At 40.4% G+C, this 19,789-nt stretch overlaps 1 protein-coding gene across 2 annotated transcripts; it reads left to right on the top strand.

Moving 5' to 3' along the window:
• Positions 1–42: 42 nt before the first annotated feature.
• LOC120715900 (monocarboxylate transporter 2-like) lies at positions 43–18,824 on the top strand. 2 transcript variants are annotated; one of them, XM_040003156.1, is made up of 5 exons: positions 43–1,528; positions 3,811–4,031; positions 7,574–7,717; positions 11,034–11,837; positions 15,622–18,824. In XM_040003156.1, the coding sequence occupies exons 2-5, from the start codon at positions 3,815–3,817 to the stop codon at positions 15,894–15,896; spliced, it is 1,440 nt and encodes a 479-aa protein (XP_039859090.1). In that variant the 5' UTR covers positions 43–1,528; positions 3,811–3,814; the 3' UTR covers positions 15,897–18,824. The 2 variants fall into 2 exon arrangements, with proteins under 2 accessions (XP_039859090.1, XP_039859091.1); XM_040003157.1 differs by having other exon boundaries at positions 1,516–1,592.
• Positions 18,825–19,789: the final 965 nt, after the last annotated feature.

Genomic DNA, 19,789 nt, shown 5'->3' with positions numbered 1-19,789 from the left:
GTGATATTTTTGATCCTAAAAATGTTTCCTACCTTGAACTTCTCTGATACTTATACTGTAGCTGCTGTGTCACAGATGGTGCAAAGCTATGCCAGGTCATTTACATTCACTGGACACTTAGTGAGCAGTTGAACAGATGTAACTTATCTGCTCAGCTAATCACATGGCAGTAGTTTAACACTTTGAGACTTGCAAACATCGTCCAGAAGACCTGGTGGACTTTAAACTGAGCATAAGAATGGGGAAGAAGGGTGGTTTTAATGGCTTAGCGTGTGCAATGGTTGGTGCCAGATAGGCTTGTTTCAGTGTTTCAAACTACTGAAATACTGGGATTTTCCTGCATAACCATCTATAGGGTTTACAGAAAATGGCCTAACAAAGAGAAGGTGTCCACTATTGGACGATGCCTTGATGCCAGAGGTCAGAGGAGAATGCCTAGTGTTCTTTGAGTTGATAGGATTATAAAAAAGTAGCTTAAATGATCAGTTTTTAGACCCAAGGTATGCAGAAGAGCATCTCTGAATGCACAACATGTCAAACCTTGAGGCAGATAGGTTAGAAAAGCAGAAGACCACTCCTGTCAGCTAAGAACAGGAAGATTATGCTGTGTGCTGTGACATTTGGTAGGGTTAGAGTTTGCTGTCCATGGTCTATGCATGGATCCTTTTTGCCCCATATCAACAGTTCAGGCAGCTGTTTGTAGTGTAATGGTGTCAGGGTTATTTATTTATTTATTTTTGGCACATCCTGAGCCCCTTATTGCAACTGAGCATAATTTAAACACCAACAGCCTCCATGAGTATTATTGCCAACCATATCCATCCCTTTATGGCTATAATGTACCCATCTTCAGATGGCTGCTCCCAGCAGGATAATATGCCACGCCACAAAGTTCAGATCATCTTGAACTGGTTTTTTCTTCACTGTACTCAAATGACCTCCACAGTTAGCAGATCTCAGTTCAGTAAAGCACATTTGAGATCAGAAATATTTCCAGCACCTTGTTGAATCTGTGCAATAAAGTTTTAAAGCACTTCTGAAGGCAAGAGTGGGTCCAATCCAGTACTAGAAAGCTATACCTAATAAAGTGTCCAGTCTGTGTGTATTTCACCGGGTAGAAGAGGCGGATCTTGAGTAGTTAGATTATGACCTCAATTAATATTGGGATGGGTCAGATTAACTCATTTTGGCTTGGAAAACGCCTGAAAACCATCATTAAGTACATGAAAACATTTTATGTCTGCCAAAGGTAAAGGACACACAGCCGTAACAGCTTTCTTCCTGTTGTAATAGCTTAGTAGTTGTAGAATTTAGTTTTTCCTTCGGCTGTCATACTGAATGCCGCCGCAGACAGCAGTGTGGCTGAAAAACGCAGAGGAGACAAAGCTCATGTCCCATTGATTTAGTGAATCGGATCACCTCGGGCCCATGTGTGCGACATGTGACCAGCAGTCAAATAAAGCAGTAGGCTGGTGAAACTTTGGTCAGGAACTTCGTAAAGAGAGGCTGCGCAGACGCTCAGTGAACGGTAAGATGCAGTCAGGCTTTCTGCAGACACACGCTGGTTAACCGGTTTCTTTGTCCACGTGGTGGTGAGTAGCATTCCTGCCCCACTCTGCGCGGAACGGTTTAACGAGACGGAGTGATCGGAAAAGTTATCTTGGCTTGTAAAAAAACTCTAATGTGGAATTGCAGTGTCAGACCTTTGGGTCTTGCTGTATTTTAATACGTCTAGGGAAGAAATCACACATTTCCCATTATGATGACCACCACCAACAGCAGCAGCAGTATATTACACAAGAGCTTGCTTTGTTGCGTAGTTTTGCAGGTTATTTCCCCCGCTTCTGTTTACAAACATGGCCGGTGTGGTCTAGCATGTCGCAGAATCTGAAAACAGTTCGTTGTGAGTCCATGTCTCAACTACCTGTCAGCAAGTTTAGAATGATGTTGAGACTTTTATTTTGAAATCCGACTCCCCGTTTTTAATTAATATGCGTTTGTGTGTTTTACTTAGATTGTACTGCTTTGCAGAGGTGGGACCAAGTCATTGTTTTGCAAGTCTCAAGTAAGTCTCAAGTCTTTATCCTCAAGTCTCAAGTCAAGTCTCAAGTAATGTCAGGCAAGTCAGAGTCGAGTCTCAAGTCACTGGTGTAAAAGTCCAAGTAAAGTCACAAGTCTGAAATTTTGAATTTCAAGTCCTTTCGAGTCTTTAAAAAAAACAACGAAAAAAAGCATGTTGCAGTTATATGCTAAATGTAAATATTAGACCATGTAATTTTTAAATCTGTGTTTTTCTCAACACATGACAAAATAGTGAACTTAGAAAATATACACAAATTGTGAAATTGCACCTCTTTAAAATGCAGCTCAATTAAACTTAGCTCCAAGAATAATTTTCACCGACAGTTCTGAGATAAGCTGCATGTTATTCTTGGATGCGCTTGTAGGACCGGCTTTAAAATCGCATGACAAAAATATCATACATAAATAAATGATTTTTTTTTAAAAATATCATTTAAAAAAAAAAAAAAAAAACTGCATCACCAACGTAGCCTGGAAAACATTTGCTAATTAGATGAAGTCAGCTATCTCATCGTAGCATATTTATATGCATATTTATAATTATACGGTTCTTGGAGTGAGTGCATACACTCATGAAGTTTAGTAACTTCAGGTCACTGCAACAAGCCCAGGTACAGTTTACCGACGGATGGGTGCAGGACCTTGAAATGCACCGTGTAGAAAGTAAAGACCATCTTACGTATCATAAGTTTACCAGTCTCACAAATCGTCGTCATAAATACACATTCGTTAACCGTTTATTAATAGGACCTTTGAGCTCAACGGTAATTAATTAGCAGTGGAAATAATTTCTGGTAGCATCACAGAAATGTAGCAGTGACAATAATATTGTATGCTGTAATCGTACTGGGCAATTAGTGATACAAAACAACTGTTTTACCCTGTGAATAAAAGTATATGTTTTTGTCAATGTACCATAATAACAGAAGCGAAACGCAATATTGTGTCAGGACAATTCACTATTTATGCACAATAAACACAATAAATAAAGGAGCATAGCGCGACAATTTCTGTTCAGCGCCAGACTTGCTTGTAATCTATATCACCAATTATGTTAAGAAAAATGACGTATTAACTACAACAGAAGACTGACCTTCGTGTAAATGCTTGGAGCAGACTAACCTGTGAGCTGGAGTGTTCTGGGACGTTATATTTGGTCTTTGAATGGCTGCAATCCAGTCGCCTCTTTGTTACTTCGGAAACATGGCTTGAACAATTTCTCTTAAACGTCGTAATCCGATAACAACCGATCTCTTTACCCGTCGGCTTCCCGTGGCTGTCATGCGACCGGCTATTGCAGTTAATAATACAACAGCTTCTTGACATTTTTGTGTTTCTTTTTATCGCTGTATAACTGATTTTAATTGAAAGCCTGCGTGCGCTAGTACCGCTTGCCACGAGTTCCCAGAATCCTTTGCGGTTCTACCCGTGAATGACGTGACATTTTCAATCTCTATATAATATGCATGTTAAATTTTATATTTGGGGTAAAATATCAAGTCTTTTCAAGTAAACCGGTTCAAGTCCAATTCAAGTCCCAAGTCATTGGTGTAAAAGTCCAAGTCAAGTCACAAGTCTTAGAACATTTTTTCAAGTCAAGTCTAAAGTCATAAAATTAATGACTCGAGTCTGACTCGAGTCCAAGTCATGTGACTCGAGTCCACACCTCTGCTGCTTTGTTCATGCATGCAGCGACTGTAACACTGTGTCCCCCTACACTCTGAACAGGAACATGCCTCCTGCTCCAGCAGATGTTTTGGGCTCCAAGCCCCTGGATGGCGGTTGGGGCTGGATGGTGGTGATTGGGGCCCATATTTCCATTGGATTTGCCTACTCCACACCCAAAGCCCTTTCCATTTTCTTTAAAGACATTCAAGAAGACTTGCAGGCTGGCTACAGTGAAATAGCATGGATTTCCTCTATTATGCTAGCTGCCATGTATGCAGGAGGTGAGTTGACTCTGTGTGTGCTTTATTGGTTAAACTGTTTCTAAGCTTTCCTATCCACATAGTTAGCATTACTGTATGCTTTATTGTTGTAGGGACTTTACCTTACAATATAGAGCGCCTTAAGGCAACTGTTGTTGTGATTTGGCGCTGTATAAATAAAACTGAATTGAATTTGAATAGTCTTCTGCAGTCTGTTTTTGTCAGCTGTGATGCTACATCAATAAACCACTTGGTTAGCATAAATATGATAATCTCAAACCCAGAGCTGCTTGGAATGCAGTGTAGTGTGGCCTCGTACCTTTAGGCCATCACACTTTTTATAGTCAGCACCTCTAAATCAGTACTCTTATCACTACTAGAGAACACATTTGTATTGGCTGGTAAATAATAGCCTGCAGGTTAACCAGACTGAGTTTTTTTTTTTTTGGTCTCTTGTTCTTTTGTGTTTTATTTAGTTGTCCTAGGGCTCTGACATACCACGTACACCCCATACTAGCACCGATCGTGGTCTGTTGATCAGACTTTCTCTACACCTTCTGTAAGAAGTTGCATCAAGCATTACTAAAGCACAGCTTCAAACCAGCCGACAGCAGACAGATCAGTATTTTGAGAAGTCTGCTCTGTGCATTTGTACTTGGCGTTAAGCATCATAAACACAAAAATCCCAGTTTCATAAAGATCGTTTGTGTGGTGTCTGTGTCCGCTGCAAAGGCACGACTGTTGTGTATGGTTGTAATTTAGATTTAGAGAAATACAGTAACGAGTATAACTGGCTTCACATGAGCGACTGCACCCGCTGCCTAATAAAGTGAACGTTGCTACCATGTAAGTCACCTGACCTAAATTTAAGTCTCTTCACTGAGGTCCAAAGGGAATTTATGGAAGTAAGCACCACTGCATGTGACATCTACATTTGGGTTTGTAGAAGTGAAGTCAGATGTCACAAATCAGACCCTACTTAGATATATTATATATTGTCTTCAAAATACTAACGTTGAGAATAAATAAAGGTAACAAAAACTGTATTCTCTATGATTTTGTGAAGACATAAATATTTTATTTACTGCTGAAAGAAAAAAGTAGAATCTTGAGTTTTTATTTAGTGTGATTTTCTTCTTGTCTTTTTTTTTTTTTTTTTTTTTTTTTTTTTTAACCTGAGTTTGTTAGTATCTGCTTTCAAGGTTGCAGGACAGCACGCTATGTTACTCACCTGCACTCAACTCAGAGCGGCCTAACTAGTGAAATATTCCCCTCCAATGTGGCTCAGGCACAGGACTTTATCATATTGTCCTTGGCAAGGATTCAACAATGTCACCTAGCGGAGGAGAAGGAAAGAGGGGAATATATCAGAGGAAGGTTCAGCACAGTGGGGTCTGACACCAGGCCCCCATGGGAAAGACATGACAGCCTTTTCAGGAAACCTCTGACTCAACGAGTCACAATGATAAACTTATAATGGAAATGGATACGGTGGTAGAACAAGAGATGCCCTATTGTGACACGGCTACAGCGAAAACGATGATCTATCTTTGACCCTGCTCTGAACCTGTGTAACTGTATAAACAGCTGGGTGGATATTTGATTTCCCATACAGTGTTGTGCAGAAGTCTTGAGTCACCCTTCATTCCTTTATATTTTGCTAGAAAAATGGGACACAGGTGCAGCAATTTATTAAAACATGTCAAATCATACATGGAAATAGAGTATATATGGTAAAAAGAATAAATATTGTATCATTCTAACAAGCATGAATGTCAGTATTTGGTATGACCCCCTCTGTTCTTCACACAGCCTGATCTGTCTTAGGCACGCTTTCTTGATTTCTTTAAGTAGTCTTCAGGAATAGTTCTCCAGGCTTCTTGAAGCTGTTGTTTGGATCTTGGCTGCCTTTTGTTGTTTTCTGTCGAGAGTTTGTATTTTTATTTTTTTAAATTCAGGTATGTTTTTACTGCATTGGAGGTGTGTTTTTTGGATCATGATCTGAAAAATGAAGTTTTTGCCAATCAGACACTTTCCAGACGGCTTTGTGTGGTGGATCAAAATCTGTTAATGCTTTTCTGCATTTATTATTCCATCAGTTTTGACAAGATGCCCAACACAACTGGCTGATGTACAGCCCCAAACAATAACAGAGCCTCCACTGGTTGTAGACACTCATTGATCTGAACCAAAAGTTTCACATTTGGATTAATCACTCCATAAGACCTGTTGCCACTGATTTTAAGTCCAGTTCTTGTGTAACTGGGAATACCTCAGCCTTTTCTCCCTTCGGCCTCCCTTAAGAATGCTTTTTCCCTATTTCCCAAGGACACAACTTCTACTTGTCCAGTTTTCCTAGATTTCTTTTTGGACAAACTGCACCATGTTGAGATATGCAAGGTCTTCAGCTAATGGCTCTTTAAGGATCACATTGCTAGTGCAAAAATGAAAGAAATTGGAACAAAAAGATTTAATCTATCACTGCTACCACCACTGAACTACACAGCTAAAAACAATTAAAGGAACAGCTTTTAATCAGAGTATAGCATCAGTTCAGTTAAACTGCTGGGATATTGATTAGGTAAGTAGCAGAGGGGGCTGTTAATCAGTTTCACCCACTTTGGTGGTTAATGAAATTAACAACAGCTGCACTAGAGGGGCAACAATGAGACAACTGCTCAAACAGGATACTGCTAAAACTCAGTGATGCCCGGGTCCAGATCTGGGAGGAGATTATCCGGTGTCTCATTAGGAGCACACCCCAACGTTGTCACACACGCATACAGGGTAATGGGGGACATACAACTGAGCATCATTGCTGCATCGTTTTTTTCCACTTTGATTTTTGGGGGGCAGGTTGATCACTTTTATTGCCTTCAAATGATGTGTGAACTTTTCATTCCTAACACAGTCCACATCAGAATACGTATCTTTTTTTCCCCCATTGAGATCTGATGCGTTTTCAAAGCGTTCCTTTAATTTTTTTTTTTCGAGAAGTCTGTGTAGTTTCATGGAGTTTGTTTTTTAGCAATAAGAATATAGAGGTTTTCATTATTCTGGAGAATGACTTGTGGTTCAATGTCACTCTTTCAGGCAAGGTTATGAATGAAGGAAAGAGTGACAGCATATAAAAGGCTTTTTAATTGCTGATTGATCACTGGGTGTAGTGTTTTACATTATCAGGGGAATGTTTAATGAGTTGCCAGGTTGCTTTGCTGCGGAGGTCTTCTGTCACCCTCTGTGATGTCCTTTTGCCCTTGGTTTAGATCAGGGATGCTCAACAGCTAATACGCAAATAATAATGCTTTTCAGATAAAATGAACAGACATTAAAAAAAACATGAAACTCATCTTTTAAGTTATTTATTTTGTTTAATGAGCTATTCATTACAAAATTGTGTGGCAGAATTTAGCCCTATGATCACATGATAAATTTCACTGGTTTAGACCCATCAGTTTACCTTGAAGTAGTAGGTACCCGGATTACTAAAACTTTGGCGACATTAAGAAGTAACATAATACAAGAATGTACTGCTCGTTCTCAGTGCTCATCTGTTTTTGCAGGACCGGTGAGCAGCATGTTGGTCAATCGTTTTGGGAGCCGACCAATTGTCATCATGGGTGGACTGATGTGTGGAGTGTCTATGGTAACCGCATCTTTTGGGAGCTCCATCGCTTATCTCTACTTCTGCATTGGCGTCATTGGAGGTACAGTACTTTTATTTCTAAGCAGTATGTGTTACTGCTGCTTGAACAGTTTTTACTTTTTGTGGTCTCACTTTGGGAATTCATAATTGATCACAGACTAAAACCAAGATATCATGCCATACTTGTTTACCATTCAGTTTGCATTCCTATCAATCCTGGTCCCAGTGGGATTGGGATGTTGGCAGTCTGCATCTTTTCACATCCCTTTTAGAATCTCTTGGTTCAGATCTGCTCCCCATAACTAGACTGCCATGCCTTTCCTGAAGGCCCTGGGCATCTGCCCCGGCTCCTAGGGTGCAGTTAGAGCACCGAGGGGACCAGGACCAGGACAGTAATTAAGACAGAACTGTCTCTGATCCCAGAGAGCATGATCTTCCATGGCCCTCTGTACTCTTCCGTAAGCTCCAATCAGGTTCGTCACATGGGGGCTCTCTGCCATCCTAAGAGGCTCATTACCCAGCCAAGGGCCCCTGTGAAGGATTAATAGGCACAGCGAGTGGCTGGGCCATGTGTGGTGCCTGGGGCATGTGTGGGCTCTACACTGTTCCCCTGTGCCTAGTGCACTGACACACAGGCATTAGGCAGTTTTGCCTAGAAGTCATGCAGACATATGCTTACACATACACAAACACCTGCACGTTAATAAAAAAGCACCCCACACACAGCGAAATACATCTCAGAATTATTCCTCCTCGTATACTCCTTCATTCACTCTCTCACTGGTGTTTGTGATGCTGAGAAGCTGGTGAGGTATGCTGTCCTTGTCACTGGAATAATGAATGCTTCTGATTGGTTGGAGCACCTGCCTGGCACCGTTCAAGCACAACACAAGATCACTTGAACAGTTTCATGGTTTGTCTCTCTGCACACACCTCAGCTTTAACAATCTGTGTTGCTAAGATTGACTGCATTGGTTATACACACAGTGGACTTTTATTAAATACACCAACTCTTTGAATTTTGGGCTGAAGGAAGAACAACACTCGGTGTATAAATGCTCAATCAACAATCTCTTTAATCAATGCAATTCTCTTTATTCCATACAACACTTTGAGCATTACAAACGTGCGGACGGGAGATGTGCACAGGAGGGTGTCCGGCAAATCTCGACGTGTCTGACCGTTTCTCACATTCTCAAAGCTTCGGCCCCCCTCCAAACTAAACATTCAGATTCTTTCTTTTTCTCAGTGAGCGTAAGTTATGACCTTGGCTTCCTGTGCAGTATGTTCTGTTCTTTCTAATCAGAAAAATAAGGCCATGATTCTCTGGAAAGAGTATTTCTTATAAATCAGCAGTATAATGCATCACAAAACAGTTTAATATCCCACACCTGTTTTTCTCAGAATAAACAATCAGTTACAATCAAACAGTCAATCTGCTGGTCCCTCTCTAGTCTAAGCAACAGTGTTTCAGTAACTTTCTACTAGAAGATGGTCCCCTGTTATCTACTTTCTCCCAGGCAAGCGTGAGCGAGAGTCTACAGCATTCTACCCCCCAAGGACATGTAATCTAATGCCTTTATTTTCAGGGCCGTGTCCACTTAATACTACACTATATGGTTATATGGCATTTTAGTTAATCCAAAGCATAGAATTGAGGTACTTCAAATAATTTAATCTCAACACTTTCTAGGACATTTTGATGGTAGTACATATTTATAATTGAACTAAGAGCGTCATTTAAACGGTTTCTATAGTGCTTTTCACACACAAAATGATTACAAGATATATAGTTTGGATCTTGTCCATTTAGTCCGTATGTAATACAAGAAATTTTAAACAAATTCTAAAGTCAACTGGGAGCTTAATTAAAAATGATAAAGCAGGGTTAATGTGAGCTCATTTACTAGAATGTGTTAGTGTGGTTGCAGCATTTTTCATTGCTTGGAGGCGTTAAAGAAGTTTTATCTAAGCCTGTAAATAAGGCAATACAATAATCCAGGTGTGACAGCACAAATGCATGGAAAATTCCTCTGTTACTATTTTTGGTATGTCATGATTTGGGGTTCCGTGATCATTTAAAACACACTGTTATGCATTAAAATGCATTAAAAATGAGATAAATAGAACACTTAATAGAACCTAAAGGGGTGTCAGTCTGTGCAGTCAGAAAGCATGAACCACTGTGAATCCATTTCACCTGCTTCGGTGCAAATGAACATGGCAACAGGTGCACTGGACGGGTACCAGGAACGTAGAAACTGTTTTGCATGTGGTGGCCACAGACCACAGGTTTGCCATAGCATCTCCAGACTCTTTCAGATCTGTCAGATGAGCTCTCGGCAAACCAGTTCTGATGTTCTCTGGCGAATGCCATTGGAGCTGCACGGTGCTGGTTATGAACACTTCATGGAATCTGTTTATGACACTTTGGTCAGAAACATGCACATGAGCAGCCAGCTGGAGGTCATTTTGCTGGGTCCTGTTCCTTCCCATACAAAGGAGCCCACACCACTCCTGCTGGGTTGGCACCCCTTTACAGCTCTGTCTCCTTGTGTAATGGCCTCCACACTCTTGAGACTGTGCTGGGAGACACAGCAAACCATTTTGAGAAGGTGATGTGCCATCCTGGAGGAGCTGGATTACAACTAAATGGTGCCATGTGGCTTTTTGGAGGTTGCCTTTCCAATGAAGACAACCTGTTGTCACTTTCACTTGCACCAAAACAAGTCTGGCAACAGCTTTAACATATGTTATTATACTGTGATGATTAAGTGTTCCTCTTAAGTTTTAGGGGACAGTGTCATAATTCGGTGACTTGTAGATGTCACATTTATTGGGATTACAGTCAGTCTTTTTAATTTAAAGTCAAAATAATGTGAAATTCCTCATTAGGAAAGAAAAAAATGCTAAATTACACTTTTTATGTCCCCCTAAAAGCCTAATATAGTAAATCCCCATTTAAATGCATTAAAAAAACAACCAAACAACAAAAACTTAATGCATCGTAAGAATACCCTGACATTAGAGGGAGAAATTCTAAACACCGTAGCTATCTAACTGTAACTCTTCATCTTCTTCAAAATAAGGTCCAATTAGATTAAAAATTTCTGCATAGAAAGGCAAGTGAGTAAATGTATTACCCAGGCTCTCCAATTTATTTCTACTTGAATGGAGAAATTATTTCTGAAATAATTCCAGAGTCCTGTAATGAGATTTTAGATGGCAAAAGTGAAATGAGATGGAACCTTAATGAGCAGCCGGCAGATTTAGTCTTAATTTAATTAAGTACCCTTTGGAGCTCAGGTTCAGTAGGGTTTTTCTTCCTGAGGGTTTTTGGAATGTGACTGAGATGTTTTCAATCTTTCTACATGCAGGTTGTGGACTCGCCTTTAACCTGAATGCATCTCTCACCATCATCAGTAAATATTTTCTGGCCAGGCGTCCTTTAGCCAATGGACTTGCTATGGCTGGCAGTCCAGTGTTCCTTTGTTTCCTGGCTCCTCTTAACCAATATCTACTGGGCACATATGGCTGGAGAGGAAGCCTCCTTATCCTGGGGGGTCTGATGCTCAACTGTTGTGTTGCTGGAGCCCTCATGCGACCTGTTTGTAAGACACTCGCTTGTGCACCGCAGCAAAACGTGGATCGGCCAAATAAGTGCAAGACTAAGATAAAAGGAAGCTGTATGAAGAACACAAAGAAGTTTGTGGATCTGTCCTTTTTCAGGGACAGGGGCTTTGTCATTTACCTAATAGGAAATGTCATGTTCATCTTTGGAGCGTATGCACCCATTGTGTTCCTGTCTACCTATGCTGTTAGCCAAGGTGTTGAGAAGTACTCTGCGGCCTACCTGCTCTCCATTATGGGCTTTGTTGACATGTTTGTTCGACCCGGCACCGGCCTGGTAGCCAACAGCAAGTGGATCAGGCCTAGAATTCAGTACTTCTTCAGCTTTGCCATGGTTTTTAATGGAACGTGCCATTTGCTGTGCCCTCTGATGAGGAGCTATACCCTCCTGGTGGTCTACGCAGTATTTTTTGGTGTGGGGTTTGGGATGGTTTTCGCCCTGATATTTGAATGCCTCATGGATCTGATGGGAAATCAGCGCTTCCCCAGCGCCGTTGGACTTGTCACGATCGTGGAGTGCTTCCCCATGCTGCTGGGACCACCTGCTGCAGGTAACACATCCTTCATTCATACATAATCCTTTTTCTGTCTTTCTCTTACACAAGTACACATGTTTACTCTTAGATCACTTAAGATTGCTTTACGCTGCTTCTTTCTAAAACTGAGGCAAAGAGCAAGGTAATATATACTTACAAACATGCAGAAACACTTGGGGAAAAGAGAAATTTCCACCATTACAGAGGAAATAACCGCTTTCAAGCGAGAGCAGCCTTGCAAACAATATTTGTTTGTTTATCTCTTTCATTCACAGGCTGTGCTTTATGTTGCAGTAAAGCTTGGTAACAGTATCATTCCTGTAAGACAGAGCCGCATTATCACTGAGTATGGATGTTTTGTATTGTATGAGACGCCCACACAAAGATGCAGTTCGTCATGGTGATTTCCTGCTGGAAAGAAGCCATCTATGCTCATGGGCACAGGCTTTCATGACATAATGGAGCATCTGGGGCAAATCCAGGCTTCATTTAAAGATAAGGAAAAAAAAAGCTGCATTTTATTTACAGTCTGACTTTAACCACAGCTGGAAGAACATTTGCAATAGCAACAGGTTGGGTATAAAGAGCATCTTAGTGAGGCACTCAGAAATACAGATGGGCAGTTTACCAGTAAGAAGCAAACTGTGTCTATATTGTGGAACAATTTCAGATTAATGTTTCTCAACATAAAATTGTGAAGACTTTGAATATCTTATCATTTACAGTACATACTATCATCAACAGATTCAGAGAATCTCTCTGTGCACATGAGACGAGGCCGAAAATCAGTGTATAATGCCCATGATGCTCCGGCCGTCAATTAAAAGCGGGCACGATTCTATTGTGACAGCTTTTCACTGCAGTGCCAGAAATATATCTATAAACGCAGCCCACTGTAACATCCACAGATATTTCATTGTTGAGGCTTTACGAGGTAAAGTTAGGGTGGTATTGTTTATATTGTGGTATTGTTGGTTTTCATTGCAGTTATAAAATCATGTTGCAAAACTGATGGGGAAAAAACAATGCCAAACTTTAAGACTGATTCACTTATGCATGAATCTACATCATAGTGTATAAAAGTCACATTAGGAAGCACACAGTAAGGTTGGGCGATTGGACCCACCGCTCTTGTAAAAGCCTTTGATCGTTTTTACAAGAGCGATTTATTTATTTGCCCACAAGTAAGTTTGCTAATAATGTTGGTTGAAGCTAACAAAAGCAGTCAATGGAAAAAATAATAGCGCTGTTTTAGCAGCACCGTATTCCAGCTGCGAACAAACCCCCCCTCCTCAGAGTCACCCAAATGCAGCGATTAATTTACTTAAACTCATAATAGAAAGAAAGAACGGCAGTAGCCTATGTTCAGAAAAAACAAAAACATTTTATTTAAATTAAAAAAAAACAAACAAACACAATGGTGGGGAGGGAAACAAAGAGAAACTGGATTCTTTTTTCCACTATAACCGTGTTTACAGGTCGGTCCAGTGTTTGTCTGTCTTACACGCTTACAAAATTAAACAAAAAGTAAGTTAAAAATCAAAATATCTCTTCGAGCGAACATAAAAAACCCCCAAACCCTCAGACGTAAAGTCTTTTGTGTGATTCAGTGCATCTCAAATAAATAAATGATTCAATAATCCAAAAAGTAGCTATATTAATACTGAAACAAACAAGAAAAGAAGGTAAAGTATTCCCTCCAAACGAAACCTATGAATAAATTCTAAATGCGTAAATCAGTCGGTGCGTGATTACATTCCCCCGCCCATCAAAAAGTCACCTGCACGAATATATCGCCCGTCGTCATTTATTGGATTGACGAATGTCGGCTGGAAAATTTTTACATATCTCCCAACCTTAGCACACAGTACTACACTGACCACCTGTTCAGCATTTTGGCTCATTGTCCCTGTAAAACAAAAAGAAAAAAGCTACTAACATTACTATGAGATATAGTGTAGCCATTTTAGCCTAGAGTTGATTTTGCAATATCAGTCAAAGTATTTCCTCCTTTTGTCAAAAAAAATGATGCTTTTTTAAAATAATTTATTCCCCGACTCTTACTGCTTTTCTTAACAAGTCGAGGCGGACCTATTTTGTCCGATAAATTAGTTACCATCTTCCTACATGTAACTTTTTTCTTAACTTGTGGCCATCTTTCTTCATGCATGTAAGGATAGACTACAATACTTGTAGGTGTACGCTCCCTAGTGTTTTCAGAAATTTGGTTTTGAAAGGTATTTATCATTTTTGGTGATGTCTGTCAACAACACATACTGTATTGCAGTGAGCAAGCCATCCTCTCTGTTGTTGCTCAACTTGTTCACCAGTGTTCATACAGGCCTAATGTCCTACATAAACAAGGTGAGGATGTACAGTAGTTTAGCTGAACATGACTTAATCAGCTGTGAATATCATCCTGCTGACAAACGCGTCCTTTGCCTCCAACCTGACTTTTAATGAGGTGAAAAGTTACGGGCCCCCCAGTTAGTTTAGAGCGACCGTGTTCCGAGGCGCTCATTTAATAGGGTAAATAAGTGCCTCCCTGCACGTCTAACAATCTCCTCCAGAGGGCTCAATCGTTATGTCTCCCCTATTCTGCTTGTTACTGCTCCCCCAAACCTTCGGGTCAATCCAATTAGGAGGAAGTGAGGTAAGCGGGTGTAATTACCCTTTTGCTTTGGGTGTTTAATGACGCTCAGTTCAAACTCTCGTCATTAAAGTCCTGTACCTGGGCCATAATTAAGCTGTGAATACATTAAAAAAGAGGTGACTATGCCAGATGGACTTAATTACTGCTTAGCCAATCAAGGGCTGTCTTAATGAGGGTGATGGTCATTGGAGTACAGGCACCAGATGAGTGCTATCAATCAGATAATACAGCCGGCATTGAGATGGTTGAAATTGATCCAAATGCAAAGTGACCCCCTCCTAGTATAGTACAGTACATTGCATTCAGTCACACAAACATTATTTTAACACAATCTTCCACTGCAAAGATGGCAGGTGGTATAGTTAAGGAGATCTGCTAAGGGAATCAGTTTAATTTCCTTATAGTTTAACATCGTCTTTAATTGGTTTCAGAAGGAGACTGTAGCATGTTTGTACTAAATGTGCTTCCTAATATGTTTGACAAACATCAATTTTATAAAACTGGCCTGATGAATAAACACAGTCATCTTTACTAACTAGATGTTTAATAGTGGAAAGAGAAGGGAAGACTCTAGGAGCAAGAGAAAATAAACAGAAACTAATCCTGCTCAAAATACTTCAGCTTCTGAGGCGAGCTGCCATGATTCCATACGGCTTTAAGGGGGATTGTAATGCAGTGAGGTGGACAGTCCTAGATGCCGACACTGAGAGAGTTAGCGACATTCGCCTATCGATCCGTGTCTGGAGGGGAAAACGGGGGTCGGGGTGACTTGTGGACTTAGGGCTCAGAAAAGCCGCAGGCTGAAATCTGATCTAAACCACATTTGTCACTTTTCTGCAGACTTGAGCTGGATATTTATGGTTCTGAGAATATGCCTCTCTTCTGATTCGTTTTGGTAGCAGCCATCCAAATTGCCTTCCCGGCAATTCAGGAGAGCCAAGAAGGGTGTAATGGCCCCGTCATTTCCGAGATGGCTCTTCTCAAATTGGCCTATGCTCACTCTCGCTCTCTTGCACGCACTCATAAGCAATATCTGAGTCTGATCTTCCTCTTCACCTTCAAACTTGCCGTCTAGACGCTATACTCTCACTGTGCTGTGTTTTCTTTGATTAGTTTTAAATATTCTTTCTGGCCTCCTCCACACAGGGTTACTGGTAGATATCTTTGGCGACTACAAGTACCTTTTCCTCATGTGTGGCTCAGTCATCACGACTGGCGGGCTTTTTCTCTTCGTCATGAACATCTACAACTACCACATGCTGGAGAAAGAAAAGAGAGCTAAAGACCGAGAGCGTAACCAAACTAACATAGAGAACCAGGAGCAGATGAGCATCTCAGCGGCAGAGATGGAGCAGCCTGAAGCTGAGGAGACGGAGATGAGCGCAGCCCAGCAGGACCCAGAGAGCGCCGAAACAAAATGAAATGTGATTGCTTTATTTAGCGTGAATGCAGCAGGGTGATAGTTGTAGCTGTACAGGTTGATCTTAGCACAGATTGCTTTCTGCTTGCTCGCACTCATTTTTAACAGACTGATTTATTCGTTCAGTCAGTCGGCAATTACTTTGACTTTGATGAACTGTAAAGTCTTTCAACCAGCAGACAACACAGAGACTACAGCCATGCTAACAGGTTGTATAGCAACTTGAGCTAATTGCTAATATCGGCGCGCAAAGCTGCTTAACGTTGTTAAACGTGGAGATTTCTCACTGGTATAGATTTGACTATATTCACCATGTTAGCTTAGTGTGTTTCCTTTTTTTTTTTAATTACTTTTGCTAATTAGCACAAGGTAGAGCTAAAGCTGATGGAAGTTTTGCTGTACAAGCCATACATACATACATACATACATACATACATACATGAACAACTTTGACCTGATTATGGCTCTTGATGAAGAATTGAAGATGGTTAACCAATTTTTTTTTTGAAAGTTTAAAAGTTTTTTCCTGTACATGTGAGTTTGTGCAGCCTGTAAGTAAATATCAGTATTGGGTCAATTTTTTTTTTAAATGAGAAATGCATCTTGTTGGAGTACCTTTTGTGTTACCAAAAACAAAACCCTTTTTGCAATTCATTCTTGATCCTGCCAGTTATTTTGTTCTGAAGGCACAAATCTTATTATACATTAACCTTTTGATTTGTATTGTTCTACCTCATTGCAAACCGATATGAGTGCCTTTTACTCTGTAAACAACAAAAAGCTGTTTGTTTTTCCACAGAGTAGGATGGGGAACTAAAACTAGAAGTTATTATTTCTGAGTTGACTCACTGGCACCTCTTTATCAGTGGACCTCGCCAGCAGCTGTGTTGTGAAGCTGTTGTGCTTTTTCACATTTCAAGCAGAGCTGTTTGTAGCTGAGAGACATTGTTTTCTCAGACACAGTCTGTGATTTCTTGTATTGTTCTTCTTTTTTCTGCACAATTGAAAAGTGATGCGAATATTTACTGTAAAAAATGTAAATTCTGGAATTTACAGTTTGTTGATCAGGTCATGTTGTCAAAATGATATGATGCTACCCTGTGCATCGAGTTTGGTTGAACTCTTGATGGTTCAGGAAGTGTTTGTGGACAGACAGAGATTTCTGTTTTTATAGTAAGTTACAGCAAATCTCATGTTTTTATTATTTTTCTCAGTATGCTTCAAGGTTACATGACACTTTCTAGAAAATGAGTAAATTATCCCACAGCACTAAGGCCACACAGAGGAAGAAAAACTGTGACAGTGATTCTTAAAATGAAATGAAATTGTATTTTCTGTCTTTTTATATAATGCGCTAGTAATGCAGATGTGTCTGGGATTTTCTTTTTTGTTTACTGGGTTAAAAAAAAAGTTACATTTGAGTAGTAATGGATGGAAAAGATGCCATGAATTGCAAATGTGTTATGTTACCCGTGACAACAAAGAAATAAAAGTGTACTGTCACAAAGTACAAAGTTAAGACCTTTAGCTATATGTCAAACTTTAGCTGCTCTAAACAGCTAATTTCTCTCCTGTTTAAATATCAGTCATCTCTTTAACATTCATGGGGAAATTATGACCAGCATGTTTTACTAATTTACACTCATCTGTCCACTCTGTCAGCTCTCTAGAGGTATGACATTTGTACAACTGCACCTGCCTGGACTCTGGAGCAATGTTGAATTGTGTACTTTCCTTTAAACCTGTGATGTTTTTCCATCGTTGTTTTCACCGTACTGAAAACACTGATAACATATTTTGTTGTAGTATTGCACATGCAGTGATTACATCTTATAACTTCTACTTTCTGTATGTGAAATACTGTGTCTGCTGGTCCATATTTTTCCATTTTATTTGGTTGGTCTTTGTAAAGTCTGTAAAGTTTAAACATACACTAACAAAGCCTGTTGTTGGAGTCTTAAACTGACTTTAATTCTGTAATCAACAGCACATGATGACACCTTTTTAACCTTTTTAACCGTTTGTCAGTATTTATTAATTTCAAGCTGAAACACAAACTAACGAGTGCCCCAAAATGATGCCATAATTTTGTGTTGACATTTAGCAGTCACATTTATTTTATGGAGAAGATGGATTTGTATAAACTGTTAATCGATTTAATGCTATGTATTTGCTTTTCTTATTTGATTTCTTTATCTGAGTAACAATTTTAAGGTTTACTTTTCGAAACTGTTCTGATTCTTTTGAAATGTACACACCAGATCTGACATATTTTTAACATGTGCGAATTGTACCAATAATGGTAGATGACACTATGTGGTTTATCTATGTAGATTATCATTTAGGTCTTCAAATGAGAAGGATGAATAGCCCTGTTTAATTTCCCTCCTCACTTTTTGCACTATCCAGCGTGCTTTTTTTTTGCATTTCACTTTCATCCGGCGATGCTCAAGAAATGCCATCAAATCAAGATGTAGCGGCAGCTTTTTCAATGTTGGCGCCTGTGTCCAATTTTTCACGACAATTAGAAAACTGGGGAACAAGTTTGGAAATGTCAGCCGCTTAAGGGTGTGAGCGCCTAATGAACCAAAGCCCGGCTGTTCCAGGCTAGTGCTCCTGTGTGCGGCCTCACACGCATCAGCAAATCAGTGGGCCAATAAATTAGAAATGCACAGGCGAGTACAGATACACACGTGTTTGCTATCTCCTGTCCCTTTGCTGAGTATTATACAAGGTCTTTGGACATGACAAGGTGGAAAGATACCCGAGAGACGAGGCTGCGGTTGCAGCGGCCAGGAATCCGTTTGTCATTATTATATTCACTCTCACCTCGTGCTCCCCTCTGGCCTCCTGACCCTCCTCTACAGGCTGCCCTTCTCATAATGTTTGTTCCTGTGGAGTTCCATAAATGTTGTCCTCCATGCCCAATGGTAAAAAAAACACAAGACTTCTGGATCTCCAGAGGGTCTTGGAGGTGGTCCAATGACTAGGCAATGCTGGGTGAAAAATGCTGTGGAGCAAAAAATAAACAGCCGTGAATAAAATGGCTTGAGGGTAGTTTACACTTCTGCATTGCTGTTTAGTAATTTCACAGTTAATGCAATGTTATGTGATCATGATCTCAATAAACACGGGCTACGTCCTTACTAAAGGGTTCTTTTGGTGTTCTTTCTCCTTGCATCATGGGTTTTAGTGTCTTGCCCAGTAGATCTCTGTCTGCTGAGGTTACAGCAAAATGTAATATAATTGCAAAATAGCTGGAAACACTAAGTAGCATCTGTGGCTGTAAATGTAAACAGGAAGAGTAGTGCTAGTGTTAGAGTGCTTCTTCCTTATCTGTTTATGACGACTACAATTAGAATGCATCTGCTTGTTCTAAGTGTAACTGGCAGCTCTCAGTTACAGTAACTGTCAGTCGGTGTTAAAGAGGTAGCGAGCTCAGGAGTGTGAATCTAAGTGGGTATCACTCTTCATAAAGCATCCTACGTACGCCACGAAACGTTCTTAGACTGGCGTGTGGATGCTGACTGTCATCCGTTCTCTTGACCTTTGGATCTGTGCAAATCAGATCCTAGTTGTTTACAATAGGGGGGGCTGACCTGATGAATCTAGTGGTCTTACACAAGCGAAAAGTTGGAGACGAGCAGGAAAGAAAGAATGTACTCCCGAAGGGCTCAAAGAGCACTGGCATCTATCAACAGAAGAAATTGAATGGGATGTTTCGGAGCAGCAGAGATTAGATAGACCCAGGGGTTGTTGAGCAAGCAGAGGCACCCGATGTAATGGTTTCCTCGCTGCAGTGAGATCAAACTTATAGAAGGCAGCGAAGGAGGACAAGTGTGCACACACATAAATACACAGACACACTGCGAAGCCTACAGCGGCCTTTAGGGT

Source organism: Simochromis diagramma, unplaced genomic scaffold, assembly GCF_900408965.1.
Source record: "Simochromis diagramma unplaced genomic scaffold, fSimDia1.1 OVJJ01000646.1, whole genome shotgun sequence".
NCBI classification, from domain to species: Eukaryota; Metazoa; Chordata; class Actinopteri; order Cichliformes; family Cichlidae; genus Simochromis; species Simochromis diagramma.
Note: the sequence above shows the minus strand (reverse complement) of the source record. Positions and strands in the feature narration are given on the sequence as shown.